At 42.1% G+C, this 19,379-nt stretch overlaps 3 protein-coding genes across 3 annotated transcripts; 1 reads left to right on the plus strand and 2 right to left on the minus strand.

The window, feature by feature from the left end:
- Nucleotides 1-2,094: 2,094 nt before the first annotated feature.
- On the minus strand, nucleotides 2,095-4,709 carry LOC129836096 (cytochrome c oxidase subunit 5B, mitochondrial). Its single transcript, XM_055901886.1, has 4 exons — nucleotides 4,511-4,709; nucleotides 3,852-3,922; nucleotides 2,413-2,512; nucleotides 2,095-2,332 (listed from the first exon to the last, which is right to left on the minus strand). Exons 1-4 carry the CDS (start codon nucleotides 4,608-4,610, stop codon nucleotides 2,220-2,222), a joined length of 384 nt encoding a protein of 127 aa, XP_055757861.1. The 5' UTR covers nucleotides 4,611-4,709; the 3' UTR covers nucleotides 2,095-2,219.
- A 466-nt stretch (nucleotides 4,710-5,175) lies between these two features.
- Nucleotides 5,176-9,156, minus strand: dnajc12 (DnaJ (Hsp40) homolog, subfamily C, member 12). Its single transcript, XM_055901885.1, has 5 exons — nucleotides 8,753-9,156; nucleotides 8,430-8,508; nucleotides 6,371-6,510; nucleotides 5,905-6,046; nucleotides 5,176-5,663 (listed from the first exon to the last, which is right to left on the minus strand). The coding sequence occupies exons 1-5, from the start codon at nucleotides 8,828-8,830 to the stop codon at nucleotides 5,581-5,583; spliced, it is 522 nt and encodes a 173-aa protein (XP_055757860.1). The 5' UTR covers nucleotides 8,831-9,156; the 3' UTR covers nucleotides 5,176-5,580.
- Nucleotides 9,157-9,646: 490 nt separating this feature from the next.
- LOC129836094 (NAD-dependent protein deacetylase sirtuin-1-like) lies at nucleotides 9,647-19,223 on the plus strand. Its single transcript, XM_055901884.1, has 9 exons — nucleotides 9,647-10,068; nucleotides 10,555-10,626; nucleotides 10,774-11,015; nucleotides 11,899-12,051; nucleotides 15,166-15,313; nucleotides 15,900-15,979; nucleotides 16,160-16,343; nucleotides 16,481-17,281; nucleotides 17,437-19,223. The coding sequence occupies exons 1-9, from the start codon at nucleotides 9,699-9,701 to the stop codon at nucleotides 17,739-17,741; spliced, it is 2,355 nt and encodes a 784-aa protein (XP_055757859.1). The 5' UTR covers nucleotides 9,647-9,698; the 3' UTR covers nucleotides 17,742-19,223.
- Nucleotides 19,224-19,379: the final 156 nt, after the last annotated feature.

The raw sequence follows: 19,379 nt of genomic DNA on the forward strand, positions 1-19,379 counted from the left end.
TACGAAGGGCTATAAATAAAATAAACTTGAGTATTGAATGTTCATTTTCTCTACCATAAGCTGCCTCCAATGTTTTAGAAAATGTTGCAGTACGTCAAACCGGCCTCACAACTGCATACCACATGTAACCACACCAGCCCAGGACCTCCACATCTGGCTTCTTCACTAGCGGGATTGTTTGAGACCAGTATGTCTGTAATAAAGCCCTTTTGTGTGGGAATAACTCATTATGATTGGGTTGGCCTGGCTCCCAAGCGGGTGGCCCCTGCCCAGTTGTGAAATCCATAGATTAGGACCTGATTTATTTATTTAAATTGACTGATTTCCTTATATGAACTGGAACTCAGTAAAATCATTGAAATTGTTGCATGTTGCGTTTTTATACACTGCTCAAAAAAATAAAGGGAACACTTAAACAACACAATGTAACTCCAAGTCAATCACACTTCTGTGAAATCAAACTGTCCACTTAGGAAGCAACACTGATTGACAATAAATTTCACATGCTGTTGTGCAAATGGAATAGACAAAAGGTGGAAATTATAGGCAATTAGCAAGACACCCCCCAAAACAGGAGTGATTCTGCAGGTGGTGACCACAGACCACTTCTCAGTTCCTATGCTTCCTGGCTGATGTTTTGGTCACTTTTGAATACTGGCGGTGCTCTCACTCTAGTGGTAGCATGAGACAGAGTCTACAACCCACACAAGTGGCTCAGGTAGTGCAGTTCATCCAGGATGGCACATCAATGCGAACTGTGGCAAAAAGGTTTGCTGTGTCTGTCAGCGTAGTGTCCAGAGCATGCAGGCGCTACCAGGAGACAGGCCAGTACATCAGGAGACGTGGAGGAGGCCGTAGGAGGGCAACAACCCAGCAGCAGGACCGCTACCTCCGCCTTTGTGCAAGGAGGTGCACTGCCAGAGCCCTGCAAAATGACCTCCAGCAGGCCACAAATGTGCATGTGTCTGCTCAAACGGTCAGAAACAGACTCCATGAGGGTGGTATGAGGGCCCGACGTCCACAGGTGGGGGTTGTGCTTACAGCCCAACACCGTGCAGGACGTTTGGCATTTGCCAGAGAACACCAAGATTGGCAAATTCGCCACTGGCGCCCTGTGCTCTTCATAGATGAAAGCAGGTTCACACTGAGCACATGTGACAGACGTGACAGAGTCTGGAGACGCCGTGGAGAACGTTCTGCTGCCTGCAACATCCTCCAGCATGACCGGTTTGGCGATGGGTCAGTCATGGTGTGGGGTGGCATTTCTTTGTGGGGCCGCACAGCCCTCCATGTGCTCGCCAGAGGTAGCCTGACTGCCATTAGGTACCGAGATGAGATCCTCAGACCCCTTGTGAGACCATATGCTGACTCATGCACATTTGTGGCCTGCTGGAGGTCATTTTGCAGGGCTCTGGCAGTGCACCTCCTTGCACAAAGGCGGAGGTAGCGGTCCTGCTGCTGGGTTGTTGCCCTCCTACGGCCTCCTCAACGTCTCCTGATGTACTGGCCTGTCTCCTGGTAGCGCCTGCATGCTCTGGACACTACGCTGACAGACACAGCAAACCTTTTTGCCACAGTTCGCATTGATGTGCCATCCTGGATGAACTGCACTACCTGAGCCACTTGTGTGGGTTGTAGACTCCGTCTCATGCTACCACTAGAGTGAGAGCACCGCCAGCATTCAAAAGTGACCAAAACATCAGCCAGGAAGCATAGGAACTGAGAAGTGGTCTGTGGTCACCACATGCAGAATCACTCCTGTTTTGGGGGGTGTCTTGCTAATTGCCTATAATTTCCACCTTTTGTCTATTCCATTTGCACAACAGCATGTGAAATTTTATGTCAATCAGTGTTGCTTCCTAAGTGGACAGTTTGATTTCACAGAAGTGTGATTGACTTGGAGTTACATTGTGTTGTTTAAGTGTTCCCTTTATTTTTTTGAGCAGTGTATTTTTGTTCAGTATAGAATGCATATCAACGTTGCCCCCTTTCAACCTCCAAGTGCCCATATATCTGATGTTTTAACAATAATTTTCTAACAAGGCAAATTAAGCGTTCCAAGAATATAAAGATTAAAATTGCCTGTTGAAACAATTCAAATTGACAGTATTTTAATGTTAAACTACATATTAATCAGCTGAAATGCACACATTGTTCAGGGTAGAGGGTGAGTTGAGGCAGGTTATCCTGGTCCAGTAGCAAGGAGCTTGGTGACTGTTTCAGTGGGGCAGCTCATGATGGACAAACTGGTAGTGGGACCCACATTCGGGACAGCGCTGGGGCTTCCCCTCGTGGAGCCAGAACCACACAATGGCAGTGTTGTCCTCTTCACCTATGGTACATAATCACAAGTGTTGGCACATTTTTATATTCTTCTGAGAAAATTGTAAAGCATGAAAGCATGGTACTTACACAGACAGCCTACCAGCCGTTTGTCACTAATGCCTGGGACAATGTGAGGGTCTTCTTTGGTTCCAGCATACTCCTTGGGTTTCAGAATGCTCCAAGGATCCTGCATTTTTTTTTCATAAAAAGTACTTGTATGAACACATCAATCTTATTTGAATTGAATCAGACATCACAATAGGTTGAAACAAATATACAGTGCAATCGGAAAGTATTCAGACCCCATGACTTTTTCCACATTTTATGTTACAGCCTTACTGTAATTCATTCATTTTGAAAAAATCCTCAATCTACACACAATACCCCATAACGACAAAGCGAAAACAGGTTTCAGACATTTTTGCTAATTTATTAAAAACATGAAACATAACTTGTGTATGATTGAGCTCAGGTGCATCCTGTTTCCATTGATCATCCTTGATGTTTCTACAAGTTGACTTGAGTCCACCTGTGGTAAATTCAATTGATTGGACATGATTTGGAAAGGCACACACCTGTCTATTTAAGGTCCCACAGTTGACAGTGCATGTCAGAGCAAAAACCAAGCCACGAGGTCAAAGGAATTGTCCGTAGTGCTCCGAGACAGGATTCTGTTGAGGCACAGATCTGGGGAAGGGTACCAAAAAATGTCTGCAGCATGGAAGACGTTTGGAACCATGAAGAGTCTTCCTAGAGCTGGCCGCCAGGCCAAACTGAGCAATCGGGGGAGAAGGGCCTTGGTCAGGGAGGTGACCAAGAACCCGATGGTCACTCTGACAGAGCTCCAGAGTTCCTCTGGAGATGGGAGAACCTTCCAGAAGAACAACCATCGATGCAGCACTCCACCAATCAGGCCTTTATGGTAGAGTTTCCAGACGGAAGCCACTCCTCAGTAACAGGCACGACAGCCCACTTCGAGTTTGCCAAAAGGCACCTAAAGGATTCTGGCCATGAGAAACCAGATTCTCTGGTCTGATGAAACCAAGATTGAACTCTTTGGCTTGAATGTCAAGCGTCACGTGTGGAGGAAACCTGGCACCGTCCCTATGGTGAAGCATGGTGGTGGCAGCATCATGTTGTAGGGATGTTTTTCCGCGGCAGGGACTGGGAGACCAGTCAGGATCGAGGCAAAGATGAACGGAGCAAAGTACAGAGAGATCCTTGATGAAAACCTGCTCCCGAGCGCTCATGACCTCAGACTGGGGCGAAGGTTCACCTTCCAACAGGACAACGACCCTAAGCACACAGCCAAGACAATGCAGGAGTGGCTTCGGGACAAGTATGAATGTCCTTGGGTGGCCAAGCGAGAGCCAGGACTTGAACCCGATCAAACATCTCTGGATGTTTGTGTAGATTGATGAGGGGGGTGTAATCCACTTTAGAATAAGGCTGTAACATAACAAAATATGAAATAGTCATGGGGTCTGAATCCTTTCCAAATGCACTGTATGCAATCTAGATATGACCTTTCCTTTCTTCAGTGCCTGCAAGGCACGTCGCTCGAGTCCAGTGGCCTGTTCCTCATCAGTTGGAATCCCTGGAAGGAGACTGTTTGTGAGACACCTGTGACTTTATATGCTACTTGACATTCAAATTAAGGGCATAATGTTTATCAGAACAAGAAAATCATGTTACCTCTTAACAGAGTGCACGCAATAGTTATGAGTCAAACTGCACGTCCACAAGCACACACAACTCATGTCCTCCATGTTAAGATATACCTGGCACCAAATCAACGAATGTCTGCCAAAGGTGGGTCTATCAAGGGGCCTTCCAGTGGTTAAAATCCAAATGACCTTCAGTTATTAACAAATGTAGTAGGTTTCGTGTTTCTAAATACAGTAGCATCATTTTACAATTAATAACACTGTCAAATTGGTAGTTATTTTATGAATGCGTCATGCACGTGTATTCCGTGATTTGGTATTCTATTTTTACAAATGTGGTGCCTAGGCGAAGTGCTGCCTTGTAGGATATACTTGCAGAGCACAGTCATTATATTGTTTATTCTATAATGTCAAATAATTCAAAACAGATTAGTTATTTGATTTGATGGACATTCTGACGGACCACAACCGATTAAATGTATTTTACACACACAAATTAAATTTACGCACACACGTACCTTTTAATGTGCCCATAGCGCGTGGCAGTGATCTTGCCACAACATTGTTTCTTGCCAATTGCAAGGTTGTACAGGTACGGAGTAAAAGCCTGCCTGCCATAATGAACTAACTCACTTTCGCTTAAACTACCGCGTGTGATCTGAACAATCTGCTGGACTAAAATGACCCCATTTATTTCCAACCTTGACTTGATTGACGGAGTCAACGGTCCACTCACAAAGTAACGGTCTTATGAATTGGCCAATTAAAAAAGGATAAGCAACGCAAGCGAACAGGGGCACACTTTTTAGATTTTTATGTGTGTATTTAATTTTTATATATATCGTTTAATAGTAGACAATGTTCAACAGATAACGCCCTGGCATGAACACACAAAAAAACGTGCTTCACGAGTCAAGGTCACCATATGACCATTAATCTGAACCTATGCTCAAAACATTTTAGTAAATGACTAATATATTTAAGAGTAGTTCAAATGTTTCATGGCCTTGTAATGAGTCTACACCAAAGCAATGACAGTTGTATGATTACTGGTTGCTAATGGTTTTAGCTTTAAGTTGTTCATGCTTGAAATTCACATTTTCCATGCAATACTTTATCATTCGTTTTGTTGTCCACATATTTGTGAAGTAATAATATGATAATAAATGAAGCCAAACTAAAATCAGCATATTGAATACATAACATTTATTAGATGTGAAAATACCATCCAGGGCATTTACATAATTAAAAAAGGCAACAATGCACAAGGATACAACACTACAAAAATACTATACTTCACATAATGACATCTATTGAGTCATTTTGATAAACCGCTAAATAGGCCCATTCCAGGCTCCATGCCATAGACCGTATACAAATAATATATATGCCCCATACCCTAGAGCCTAGGCCATGGCAAAACTGAGGTATTTTCATTATACATTTTCTACAGAGGGTCTAATAGGTTACACCTGACAGATTAAAGCCAATTAGTTTAGCAATTACATACAATTATTGTGAATATGGGAACCAACAGGTAACATTATTCACAAAGAAATTGACAACGCTGATCATTTTATCTTTCCATTTAGATTTCATAATTTCTGAATTTCTGCAGAAGACTGGATGGGGAGTCAGAAGCCCAGCGAAAATGGCGATGGCAGTAATCACCTGGATAATGGGGACATCAAAAATTTGATTAAAAAGAAAAGGAACACTTATTTAATACGACATTTAAATCAATTAAGATTAGACCTCAAGAGCCTCAATATAAAGCATTATATTCCCATAAGTATATTACAAGAAACCAATATTACATGTTGGATTTTAGTTCTTTCTAACTATAGGTTGGCAAAAGTACCCGTAAACATGAAAATCGTTGAAAAATTATGAAACTAGGCTACGTGCTCACTTGAAGATGGCACTGCATCTGGTGAAGGCATCTCTGGTGACTCGTGGTCAGTACAGTCTCTGTCTTGGGAACTGTTTGGGAATGTTGCTTTAGAGCTCTCCAGCATGGGCTCCTTTTTGGTCCTCACAGCCCAATGCATTGACTGAGGACAGAGAGCAACGTACCCAAACATGAAAAAACACAACCAGATAAAGTATAAGGTGAACAACGTGCATTTAACATTATATCATGTATGCATTCAACACAGGATGCATTTTTTTAATGGGCTTATCTCAGTTACATAATAGGTCACATGATTACATTTAGGCAGTGAATAGTTTGACAACTCTTTGTATTGCTGCGATTCTGGCTCAATATTATGACATGTATTAACAAGCAGACCAGTTCTCCATTATTTAATCAATGAAAGTGTATAAAATGTATGTTTTCAGTTTGATCATAATTATAATTCTCATAATATACATACAGTTTTGACAGAGTCGCCAAGGGCTAGCCAGCCATGGAATGGTATGGTAATTCCACTTCTTTTCCATACATCATAGTTTCTTCTGCTCTTTTCATTGCACAAAACCTCCTTGGCTTCCTGCAACTTCTGAAACTCTTCCACTGCAACAAAATGTGGACTTCATGATGAGCAGGGATAGGATTATTGCGACAACATTTTTATTATACAGTGCCTTCAGAAAGTATTCACACCCCTTACATTTTTCCACATTGTGTTGTGTTACAGCCTGCATTTAAAATGGATTTAATTGAGATTTTTGGTCATTGGCCTACACACAATACCCCATAATGTCAAAGTGAATTATGTTTTTCGAAATGTTTACAAATTAATCAAAAATGAAAAGCTGAAATGTCTCGAATCAGTAAGTATTCAACTCCTTTGTTATGGCAAGACTAATACATTCAGGAGTAAAAATGTGCTTAAAAAGTCACATAATAAGTTGCATGGACTCACTCTGTGTGCAAAAATTGTGTTTAACATGATTTTTGAATGACTACCTCAACTTGAAGATGGCACTGCATCTGGTGAAGGCATCTCTGGTGACTCGTGGTCAGTACAGTCTCTGTCTTGGGAACTACCTTACCCCCCCCCCGCCCTTATTGTGTTATTGACTGTATGTTTGTTTATTCCATGTGTAACTCTGTGTTGTTGTTTGTGTCGCACTGCTTTGCTTTATCTTGGCCAGGTCACAGTTGTAAATGAGAACTTGTTCTCAACTAGCCTACCTGGTTAAATAAAGGTGAAATATATATATATATTTTTTTTTAAATCTCTGTACCCCACACATACACATCTGTAAAGTCCTTCAGTCGAGCAGTGAATTTAAAACACAGATTCAACCACAAAGACCATGAAGGATTACCAATGCCTCGCTAAGAAGGGCACCTGTTGGTAGATGGGTAAAAATAAAAAGCATACATTGAATATCCCTTTGACCATGGTGAAGTTATTAATTACACCTTGGATGGTGTATCAATACACCCAGTCACTACAAAGATAGAGGCGTCCTTCCTAACTCAGTTGCCAGAGAGGAAGGAAGTCGCTCAGGGATTTCCAATGGTGACTCTAAAACATTTTATTGGCTGTGATAGGAGAAAACTGAGGATGGATCAACAACATTGTAGTTAATCCAAAATGACAGAGTGAAAAGAAGGAAGCCTGTACAAAATATTCTAAAACATGCATCCTGTTTGCAACAAGGCACTAAAGTAATACTGCAAAAAATGTGGTAAAGCAATTAACTTTGGGGGGGGGGGGGGACAAATCCAATACAACACATTACCGAGCACCACTCTCCATATTTTGAAGCATATTTTGGTGGCTGCATCATATTATGGGTATGCTTGTAATCGTTAAGGACTGGGGAGTTTTTCCAGGATAAAATAAAAACTGAATGGAGCTAAACACAGGCAAAATCCTAGAGGAAAACATGGTTCAGTCTGCTTTCCACCAGACACTGGGAAATGAATTCACCTTTCAGCAGGACATAACCTTAAACACAAGGCCAAATCTACACTGGAGCTGCTTACCAAGAAGACAGTGAATGTTCCCGAGAGGCCGAGTTAGTTTTGACTTAAATTTACTTGAAAATCTATGGCTAGACCTGAAAATGTTTGTCTAGCAATTATCAACAACCAATTTGACAGAGCTTGAAGATTTTTGAAAATAATAAAACGGGCAAATATTGCACAATCCAGGTGTGGAAAGCTCTTCGAGACTTACCCAGAAAGACTCACGGCTGTAATCGCTGCCAAAGGTGCTGACTCAGGGGTTGTGAATACTTATGTAAATTGGATATTTCTGTATTTTATTTTTCAATAAATTTGCAAAAATGTCTAAAAACGTTTTCACAATGGGGTATTGTGTGTAGATGGGTGATAAAAAAAACAACACATTTAATCAATTTGGAAATTTTGAATAAGTCAAGGGGTATGAATACTTTCTGAAGAGACTGTACATGACAATCATCACCTGTCACAGTACACAAGAGGGACACAATCACACAGAATTCATCCATTACCTGCTCTTGGATTATCAGGGTGCTTGTCTGGATGACATGCCAAGGCCCTTACTCTGTATTCATTGGCAATCTGTTCTGTCTAAAAACAAAGATACATCATTAAAGTTTCACCCATATACATTATGTTACATTTGCCATGGCCTTAAAAGCTGGTTGAACTGACAATCAAAATCTTATAGCAGTCACTTGACAAAAGGTGTATGAAATTATACCAAGCTACGCCACTTTCACTGCACAGTATGATATCCATATCGCAACAAGTCGGTAACATATATTTAGCCTAGCTAGCTAACGTTATTGCTAGTGGGAAAACAAAATCTTACCGAAGATAACTCATCGCACCCGAGTAACCCGTAATAATCGTCCAAGTCCTCTGGTTTGCAATTTAAAATATCATCCATTCTGATTTTTATTAGCTATATAAGCTTAGAAAATAACTGATTTAGCTAGCCTGACTGCTCTGAAGGCTGCGGTGTTGCGCGTTCCAGGTCGACTTTATTTTAACGGCGCGGCACAGCTAGAAGTCTAAAGAACCAGAGAAGAACGACGATATGTCACTGAATATTGCAATATTATCCAGCTAACGCAAATAGCTTTAGTTGTTTTAAAATGCGCAATTTGCTCAATTAATATCAATCAATGACAATTTCACAGCTAAACATAAATACGCACACGATACATTTTGTTGTGGTTGACGTCATCGACGTGCTGAAGTGTCGCTCCCGCCGCAACCAAAGATACTATAAGTACAGTATAAAGATAGGCAAAAATCGCTTCTCCCCGATCACACGTGCCTGTAGGCGTCACATGGCCACGTTGGGTAGCTACGCGCATGCGCCGAACTGCGGATGTACAGGCCGTCAACTCAAACCGCACTCCTTCGATATAAAGTTATTTTTAACGAAAATGAAAACGTGTCAGTTTGTGACTTTCGCGACGTTGGAGTAATAACATGTTCAACTACTTGGTCACAAGCATTTCGCTACACCCGCAATAGCATTTGCTAAACACGTGTGTGTGACCAATAAAATTGACTCTAGGTTGTGCCTTTAGAGTTCGAGAAAATTTAAAAAATAAGGAAACATTTTTCACTTCTGTCATTGACTTCCCAAACCCAAACCACTGCCTGGTCTGTTGGTTCTGTTTCTCAAAAGTTCCCGGAAACTCTAGCAATGTTGCGCCTCTGGGTTTAGAAACTCTGTGCCACAACTACTGGTGGAGAGCGAATCACATTCGCCATTTAAATAACCAGCTGTCGACCGCGGAAGAATGTTTTACCACAGTACACAGCGGCTTTATCAGCTGAAGATGGCGGACGGGGAGAATATCCTTGTTGGAGCCAGTTCCAGCACTTCAAATAACGAAGAACCAGATTCAAAAAGGGCCAAAATGAGCATGGCCATAGAATGTGGACTCAAAATTGTTCAGACTAAGCAAGTTACGTATGGGTCAGAGGCTGGTGAGAGTTTGGCGGCGGCGATTTCTGCGCAGCCAGAGGAGAAGGAGTTTGAGCCTGTGATGTCGGTAGGACAGGCCTCAGCAGCAGCACCAGGCGGAGACAATGGGCTGCTGGTCTTCGAGCCTCAGGAAAGTGTAGTGAATTTAGACAAGGCGTCTGGACCCACGGCGGAGCCTGCAGGTAGGATAATTTAGCTAGCTAGTATGCCAAGTTTTTTGGCGCACTCGACCGTTGCATGTCTGGTTAACGTTAGATTGCTCCACCTAGTTGGATACCAATTGGGCTAGCTTTGTAACTAAGTTACTACTAGGTAGCTCAGCAGCACGTCAGCCTGAAGTTTGAAACGAGCAAACTTTGCGTGCATTACGCAAGATATGCGACTTTATTAGCAAAGGCTTTTACCCACCCGGCCATAAAAATCTACCTTTAGCGGGAGAGCTAGCTAACTATCAACATTGGCTATTTGGCTAGTCATTTTATGCAATTTAGTTTTTATTGCAAATTTTAAGGAATGCAAAAATACAGTCCATAATTAGTTGTTTGCGGAATAGATACTGTTCATTAAATGAATTAACAAAACGATCACTGCCCACTATCGTGTCCTCTTCCTGAGTGTCTTGACCCTGATAATGAGGAGCTTAAACCCAAAAGCATTTGCCTCCCCAGACGGTGTCAATGAGGATGATGACAGATCCTCACATGCAAGTTCCAGTGACTGGACCCCTCAACCACAGATAGGTACAAGATGACAAATAAATCATATTTTTAATACACCTGTTTTAGTACACAAAATTGCATGCAACCCAGGTAATGTTCAAGATACAATAACATGTTTTAAGCTATTTAAATGTATTGATGTTGGTGTTTTTTTTCTCCAAAAATTAGGTTCCTACAGTTTTATCCAGCAACACATTATGAGAGAGACCGATCCAAGAACAATATTAAAAGACTTGCTTCCTCCAGAGACTGTGCTTCCACCAGACTTGGATGACATGACGCTGTGGCAGATCATCATCAACATTTCGGAGCCTCCTAAAAGAAAGAAGCGCAAAGACATAAACACCCTGGAGGACGTGGTTCGGATACTCCATGAAAGCAAAAAGATCCTTGTGCTTACTGGTGCTGGAGTATGTATTGCAGGGAACACATTAAGTAGGGTGTCCAACCACTCTGCCCAGAGTGGGTGAAAACAGGCTTTGGTGATGACATTTCACTTCCTTATGTTATAAAATACATTTTACCAAGACATACGATTATTCATATTCTGAATCGTCAGTGGGGTCTTTCTCAAACATATCATTATATCCAGAAGTTAGATTTCGTAACCTAATACATCCGATAAGTACCGAGCTCTGTTGACATAGCGATGCAGGTTTCTCATGACAACTTTTTGAAGATTTTACATTTTGTGGTCGTCGTCTTCAAAGTTGTTTCTGCGGGTCGCAAATTTGCATGACACGAGCTGAATTATATGTAAACGGCTTTGAAAGCGAAAAGCTTGCTATATGCTCTGTTGCCATTTCATGTGAGAAATCTTTGGGGTAACCGATGTCTAATTAATGGAAAATGTATAGTCAAATATGAAAATACTACATGTCATGTCTCAATCGATATCCATCTTACCTCTTTATGTCCTGCCGATTTGAGAAGAATGGTGACAAGTTCAATGGGGAAAGTGAGCCTGTCAGGTAGCCAGTAGCCTTAATTTTTGCACAGAATCCAGCTCGCTGGCGCAATGACATTTTCCAGAATATATATATATATATATATATATTTTTTTTTTTCTGGTCTCTGATTTAGTCACCCTAATTCTGGCCATCGTACAAGGGTAAAATTTCATTTTGAACGGATTATGATAGAGACATGAGGTTTGGGAAAATTTACATATTTAAGCCATTTGTCAAAAAAATATGTTTTTAATTGGACATCCTACATTATGTTTTGCTGTGTCTATTTGTATAGCTTTCACAGTTGCCGTATTAGGACTTATGGTTTGTTGTTTTTCCTCAGGTGTCTGTTTCTTGTGGAATACCAGACTTTCGATCCAGAGATGGCATTTATGCAAGGCTTGCAATAGATTTCCCAGATCTTCCAGACCCTCAAGCAATGTTTGATATAGAGTACTTCAGAAGAGACCCAAGACCCTTTTTCAAGTTTGCTAAGGTTTGTGGATTTAAAGTGTTGTATATAAACTCAGCAAAAAAAGAAACGTCCCTTTTTCAGGACCTTAATTCGTAAAAATCCGAATAACTTCATAGATCTTCATTGTAAAGGGTTTAAACACTGTTTCCCATGCTTGTTCAGTGAACCATAAACAATGAATGAACATGCACCTGTGGAAGGGTCGTTAAGACACGAACAACTTACAGACGGTAGGAACTTAAGGTCACAGTTATGAAGACTTAGGGCACTAAAGAGGCCTTTCTACTGTTTCTGAAAAACACCAAAAGAAAGATGCCCAGGGTCCCTGCTCATCTGCATGAACGTGCCTTAGGCATGCTGCAAGGAGGCATAAGGACTGCAGCTGTGGCCAGGGCAAGAAATTGCAATGTCTGTACTGTGAGATGACTAAGACAGCGCTACAGGGAGACAGAATGGACAGCTGATTGTCCTCGCAGTGGTAGACCACGTGTGACAACACCTGCACAGGATCGGTACATCCGAACATCACACCTGCAGGACAGGTACAGGATGGCAACAACTGCCCGAGTTACACCAGGATCGCACAATCCCTCCATCAGTGCTCAGACTGTCTGCAATAGGCTGAGAGAGACTGGACTGAGGGCTTGTAGGCCTGTTGTAATGCAGGTCCTCACCAGACATCAACGGCAACAACTTTGCCTATGGGCACAAACCTACCGTCGCTGGACCAGACAGGACTGGTAAAAAGTAATCTTCACTGACACGTCGCAGTATTGTCTCACCAGGGGTGATGGTCGGATTCGCGTTTATCATCAAAGGAATGAGCGTTCCACCGAGGCCTGTACTCTGGAGTGGGATCGATTTTGAGGTGGAGGGTCCCGTCATTGTCTGGGGCAGTGTGTCACAGCATCATCGGATTGAGCTTGTTGTCATTGCAGGCGATCTCAATGCTGTGCGTTACAGGGAAGACATCCTCCTCCCTCACGTGGTACCCTTCCTGCAGGCTCATCCTGACATGACCCTCCAGCATGACAATGCCACCAGCCATACTGCTTGTTCTGTGTGTGATTTCCTGCAAGACAGGAATGTCAGTGTTCTGCCATGGCCAGCGAAGAGCCCAGATCTCACGCCCATTGAGCACATCTGGGACCTGTTGGATCGGAGGGTGAGGACTAGGGCGACTCCCCCCAGAAATGTCCGGGAAGTTGCAGGTGCCTTGGTGGAAGAGTGAGGTGACATCTCACAACAAGAACGGGCAAATCTGGTGCAGTCCATGAGGAGGAGATGCACTGCAGTACTTAATGCAGCTGGTGGCCACACCAGATACTGACTGTTATTTTTGATTTTGCCCCACACACACACACACACTATTCAATTTGTTAGTCACATGTCTGTGGAACTTGTTCAGTTTGTCTGCTGTTGAATCTTATGTTCATACAAATATTTACACGTTAAGTTTGATGAAAGTAAACGCAGTTGACAGTGAGAGGATGTTTCTTTTTTTTTGCTGAGTTATTTTATATATATATATTCATACAGTTGAAGTTTACATACACTTAGGTTGGAGTCATTAAAACTCGTTTTTCAACCGCTCCACAAATTTCTTGTTTACAAACTATAGTTTTGGGAAAGTCGGTTAGTTCATCTAAGTCATTTTTACAACAATTGTTTACAGACAGATTATTTCATTTATAAGTCACTATCACAATTCCAGTGTGTCAGAAGTTTACATACACTAAGTTGACTGTGCCTTTTAACTGCTTGGAAAATTCCAGAAAATGATGTCATGGCTTCAGAAACTTCTGATATGTCAAATAGCCTTTGAGTAAATTGGAGGTGTACCTGTGAATGTATTTCAAGGCCGACCTTTAAACTCACTGCCTCTTTGCTTGACATCATGGGGAAATCAAAAGAAATCAGCCAAGACCTCAGAAAAAAAATTGTAGAGCTCCACAAGTCTGGTTCATCCTTGGGAGCAATTTCCAAACGCCTGAAGGTACCTCGTTCTTCTGTACAAACAGTAGTACGCAAGTATAAACACCATGGGACCTTGCAGCCGTCATAACTCTCAGGAAGGAGACGCGTTCTGTCTCCTAGAGATTAATGTATTTTTGAAATAAATAAAAGCTGAAATAAATCATTCTCTCCTATTATTCTGACATTTCACCTTCTTAAAATAATGTGGTGTTCCTAACTCACCAAAGACATGGAATTTTTACTAGGATTAAATGTCAGGAATTGTGAAAAACTGAGTTGAAATGTATTTGGCTAAGGTGTATGTAACGTTTTGACTTCAACTGTGCATATGTACAGTGGCAATTTATTAGGTACATCCATCTAGTACTAGGTCGGACCCCCCCCCTTTGCCTCCAGAACAGCCTGATTTCTTCGGGGCATGGAAACATTGCTCAAATGGTGTCAAGGGACCTAACGTGTGCCCAGGAAAACATTCCCCACATCTTTACACCACCAGCTTGTACCGTATACACCAAACAAATGGGTCCGTGGACTCGTGCTGCTTACACCAAATCCTGACTCTGTCATCAGCATTACAAAACAGGAACTGGGATGTTTTTCCACTCCTCAATTATCCAGTGTTGGTGATCGCGTGCCCACTGGAGCCGCTTTTTCTCGTTTTTAGCTGATAGGAGTGGAACCCGTTGTGGTCGTCTGCTGCAATAGCCCACCTGTGACAAGGACCGACGAGTTGTGCGTTCCGAGATGCCGTTCTGCACACCACTTGTACTGCACTGTTATTGCCCTGCTTGTAACCCGCCTGTTAGCTTCCACGATTCTTGGCATTCTCCTTCGACCTCGCTCATCGAGTTGTTTTCACCCACAGGACTGCCACTGACTGGATGTTTGTCGCACCATTCTTGGTAAACCCTAAACCCTAGTTGCCTGTCTTCCTGCTTTATATAGCTGGCTACGGCCACGTAACTCACTGGGTGATATACCTAATAAACTGGACCCTGAGTGTGTGTATGTGTGTATTTTTTTGTGTGTGTATTAGTACCAGTCAAAAAAACCTTGAGTGAGTAGGTGTGTCCAAACTTCTGACTGGTACTGTATATTTGATTAAATGATTACTATCTATAAAGTATCACTTGTCTTGATTGCTCTCCTCTCTTGTAGGAGATCTATCCTGGACAGTTCCAACCTTCGCCCTGTCACAAATTCATATCTATGCTGGGCAGGCATGGGAAGCTACTACGCAACTACACCCAAAACATTGACACTCTTGAACAAGTGGCTGGGGTTCAGAGGATCATCCAGTGTCATGGTACATACTGTAATATACACATTGATCAGAACATTAGGAACACCTTCCTGATATTGAGTCGCATCCCCCTTTTTTGCCATCAGAACAGGCTCAATTTGTCAGGGCATGGACTCTACAAGGTGTTGAAAGCGTTCCAAATGGTATGATGGCCCAGGTTGATGACAATGCTTCCAACAGTTGTTAAATTGGCTTGATGTTCTTTGGGTGGTGGACCATTCTTGATACACATGGGAAACTGTTGAGTGTGAAAAACCCAGCAGCGTTGCAGTTCTTGACACACTCAAACCGGTGCGCCTGGCACCTACCACCATACCCCGTTCAAAGGCACTTAAATATTTTGTCTTGCCCATTAACCCTCTTGGGTGTCGCACACACAATCAGTTTCCATTTTCTCAAGGCTTAAAAGTCCTTCTTTAACCTGTCTCCTCCCCTTCAGCTACAATGAAGGATCATAACTTTCCCCTGTCAGTCTGTCATGGAAGGGTGTTCCTAATGTTTTGTATACTCAATCTATGTCAAACATAATACTATTCCAAGTGTTTTATGGTTCTGGGTCTAATATTAACCAGAAACTTCTGTATTTCAGGGTCTTTTGCAACTGCTTCCTGTCTCGTCTGTAAACACAAGGTTGACTGTGAGGCTGTAAGGGAAGACATTTTTAATCAGGTATTAGCAAGAATGGTTCCTATTAATATTCACCAGTGTCAAATATGTGAATTTATGTATACTGTTGGACAGACTTGTGGCATTTTTAAGTTATCAGACTAGCTTGTACAGTAGCATCCAGTCTGCTGAATTGTAATTCATTTTTTTTGTTTTCATATTGAATACAAATATCTGTTCTAGGTTGTCCCTCACTGTCCACGGTGTCCAGATATTCCACTGGCAATCATGAAGCCAGATATTGTCTTCTTCGGAGAGAATCTTCCAGAACTGTTCCACAGAGCAATGAAGCAGGATAAGGATGAAGTGGACCTCCTTATCGTCATTGGGTCCTCACTGAAAGTGCGACCTGTGGCTCTCATCCCAAGTATGTTGAAAATAAAATGTGGTTTCTTTAGATGCCCAAGATGAGCAACGCTATTACCAATGTTTTTATGTTATTACCAGTATTAGTCCTGATCTCGAGCCATGCATGTGTAACAGGTGAACTCTCTTTCCATCCAGCTTCCATTCCTCATGAAGTGCCTCAAGTCCTGATTAATCGGGAGCAGCTGCCTCACCTCAACTTTGACGTGGAGCTACTTGGGGACTGTGACGTCATCGTTAACGAGCTCTGCCATCGGTTGGGCGGAGACTTTGAGCAACTGTGCTACAACTCCTTAAGACTCAGTGAGATCACAGAGAAACCCCCGCGGTCACAGACACCTGCAGAGCAGGCACCTTGTGAGGCCTTGTCCACTCACAGTAAGCCAACAGAAGAAGAACAGAAGACCTGTCACACAGACTCATCGGTCGGTGCCTCAGAGGAGATGGACACTCATACGGTCACAGACACTCCAGAAGGCGACAGCGTACCAACAGAACCTTGTCCGACGGCGCAGAATGACACAGACACATCTGAAGTCGATGGAGTACCATCGGTGCCCTGTCCAAAGGCAAAGATTGTCTCAGACACACTTGAAGTTGGAGTACCAACAGAACTCTGTCCAAAGACTCAGAATGTCACGGGCACCCTGGAAGTCAACAGAGTAGCGACAGAGCCCTGTCCGAAAGACACTCTTGAATTCGATGCAGTGCCATTAGAGCCTAGTCCAAAAGTGCAGATTGTCCCAGAGGCTCCAGAAGAGCCTTGTTCAAAGACTCAGTCCCCCAATGAGGAGGGAATGGAGAATTCAGATTCTCCATCAGCGGACACGCAAAGGGAAGAACCCTCTGGATTAAATGACCAACATGTCAACCTTGAAGTTCGCCGACGATGTTGGATGAGTCGAATCAGTCGAAGTCCTATCAGCAAGCGCCTTGAGAGTAAAATTTGAAGTGTTAATTTACCTCAGATTTTGTGCAAAATTTGGTGAAATTATTTTTCCACAACCTTTTAATGATTAATACGTCATGTTATGACGACAAAACGTGTTTCCATATTGTAAAATTCATCCTAAATTCAATGTCTTTTCTCCCAGCTTCTCAATACCTATTCCAAGCACCAAATCACTACATCTTCCACGGGGCAGAAGTGTACTCCAACTCGGAGGACGAGACATCCAGCTCCTGCGGGAGCAACAGTGAGGACTCCAGCCTGGAGGAGGAGGAGGAGGACGACGAGGAAGAAGACAGCGACGCTGAGGAGGACCAGAGCACACCAGCAGAGGAGGGCGAGGGCTGCCTCATTGACATAGTGACACACAAGCAAGGCTGCGAGGGCACTTCGAGTGTGAAGCAGATGGAGAGTACAGACAAAAATGTCCAGAACACCACAGACCTTTAGAAAAACAAAGCACTTGCAGTCTTTTTTTTGTGTGTTTGTTTTGTATATTTTTGTCCACCCACAGCACCTCTATTATACATTTTTCATAAAGTCTAGACTACGTTGACACTTTTGCATGCATGTGCTGAAAATTCATTCTTCATTCTCACTCTTCTGTCTGACCACATTAACAAGCTGCAGGTGTTTGTTGTTTTTTTTACACGTTTTGTGTCTACAATTAAATGAACAGCAGCTCAGCTCAACCAGTCCACTTCAGAAGGTTAATGGTGAAGAAAGGAACAGAACAAAAACCAGACCAAAGAACAATTCCCTCCCCATACACCCAACAGCTTTTCCATTAAATCTTAACCTTATCTTTGACTTAACCACCACCTGAAGTGTAAAGAATATATTGAGCGGTGGCATTGTTATCCTTACGATATTTGGCAGCTACTTTTTACAGTCACGCTTTTATTATTTTTGTACTTTGTAACATTTAAGAGACATACTCAGCAAAGAGCGGGTGATGGTTTTCTAAATGAAATTGAAAACGTTATATGTTGTGCAAACATAAAGCCTTAACCATGTTCAGTGAGCTTTCACTGGAGCAAATGTCACACTTTTTTTTCTTCCTTTTCGGCAGTTTGACAAGTTTGTTCGTGTTTCCTCGGTTGTATGAGCTATTTGGTCGATGTGACCGATATGCTCCTATTCACTCTGTCCTGAGAAATGTCCAGCCCTAACACTGAGACCCTGCAGAGCTGTACAAGTGTTCTGGGATAAGTTTAATATGAGCCAAATTTAGTCTTTGATGCACCTCATTTGGATCAAATTCAAATATTTGTTTTGTTTTGAGATTGATCTTGGTAGTAAAAAAAGCTCAAAGGTTCATTCATAGTAGGCCATTTCCTTATTTTTATGAGAACACCACAGAAGTAGTCTAATGAATCACAAGGTGTGACAACACACTGTTGTGTAGAAAATGGATATAGATATGAGAGTTGCATGCTATTTGACATTTGATGGCCAAGTTTAGTTTGAGACGACCACTACAGGTAAGTGCATGCAGTTCAGATACTGCAGCAGCTGGTTTTACACAAATGGAGGGGAAACATTTACATGGATGAACTGAGATGATTACTATTACATTTAAGAGTTCTTATAATCAGTATGCTGATGTGTGAGAGTCAGCTTTTGTTATGCTCTGCAGTGTTTATTTTTTACAACATCAAAACATCTATTTTTCATGTTTTCTTTAAAAATGTATCTGCTATATTTATATTTGGTCTAATAACACCATACACCAACAAATAGGCCATAATATAGCACCTTGTCTAATTTGAGGTTACCCTTTATGTAAATATGACTGCCTGTATTTAATTGATATTGTATACTGTATTTACAGTATAGGCCTATGTTTTTAAAGTTCTTATGCCTGCAAAAGTCACACAGAAAGAGTTGTGTTTTTGTCTAAAATTACTAATAAAAATTCGGTCAAAATGGCATGCGTTTGAAATTATTATTATCAAAATAATGTAATTCTAATCTTTGGCTGCGTTCATTGCGTTGTGGAACGTTCACTAGAACGGAACGGTGCTGTACTGAACGACCAGTTGAACAACGAACAACGGAAAGGGTTTGGGGAACGCTGTCAGCACG

This window comes from Salvelinus fontinalis, chromosome 37 (assembly GCF_029448725.1).
Source record: "Salvelinus fontinalis isolate EN_2023a chromosome 37, ASM2944872v1, whole genome shotgun sequence".
NCBI lineage: Eukaryota > Metazoa > Chordata > Actinopteri > Salmoniformes > Salmonidae > Salvelinus > Salvelinus fontinalis.

Excerpts from the sequence above, each read along its gene's own strand:
- LOC129836096 (XM_055901886.1), bottom strand. The coding sequence starts at position 4,610 with ATGGCAGGCAGGCTTTTACTCCGTACCTGTACAACCTTGCAATTGGCA. Across the intron at positions 3,923-4,510 it reads CGCTATGGGCACATTAAAAG|GGATTCCAACTGATGAGGAA; the intron begins GTACGTGTGTGC and ends GTCTCCTTCCAG. Across the intron at positions 2,513-3,851 it reads AGGCACTGAAGAAAGGAAAG|GATCCTTGGAGCATTCTGAA; the intron begins GTCATATCTAGA and ends AAAAAAATGCAG.
- dnajc12 (XM_055901885.1), bottom strand. The coding sequence starts at position 8,830 with ATGGATGATATTTTAAATTGCAAACCAGAGGACTTGGACGATTATTAC. Across the intron at positions 6,511-8,429 it reads CCCTGATAATCCAAGAGCAG|TGGAAGAGTTTCAGAAGTTG; the intron begins GTAATGGATGAA and ends ATTTTGTTGCAG. Across the intron at positions 6,047-6,370 it reads TTGGCGACTCTGTCAAAACT|TCAATGCATTGGGCTGTGAG; the intron begins GTATGTATATTA and ends CTCTGTCCTCAG.
- LOC129836094 (XM_055901884.1), top strand. The coding sequence starts at position 9,699 with ATGTTTTACCACAGTACACAGCGGCTTTATCAGCTGAAGATGGCGGAC. Across the intron at positions 10,069-10,554 it reads ACCCACGGCGGAGCCTGCAG|ACGGTGTCAATGAGGATGAT; the intron begins GTAGGATAATTT and ends TTGCCTCCCCAG. Across the intron at positions 15,980-16,159 it reads GGGAAGACATTTTTAATCAG|GTTGTCCCTCACTGTCCACG; the intron begins GTATTAGCAAGA and ends TATCTGTTCTAG.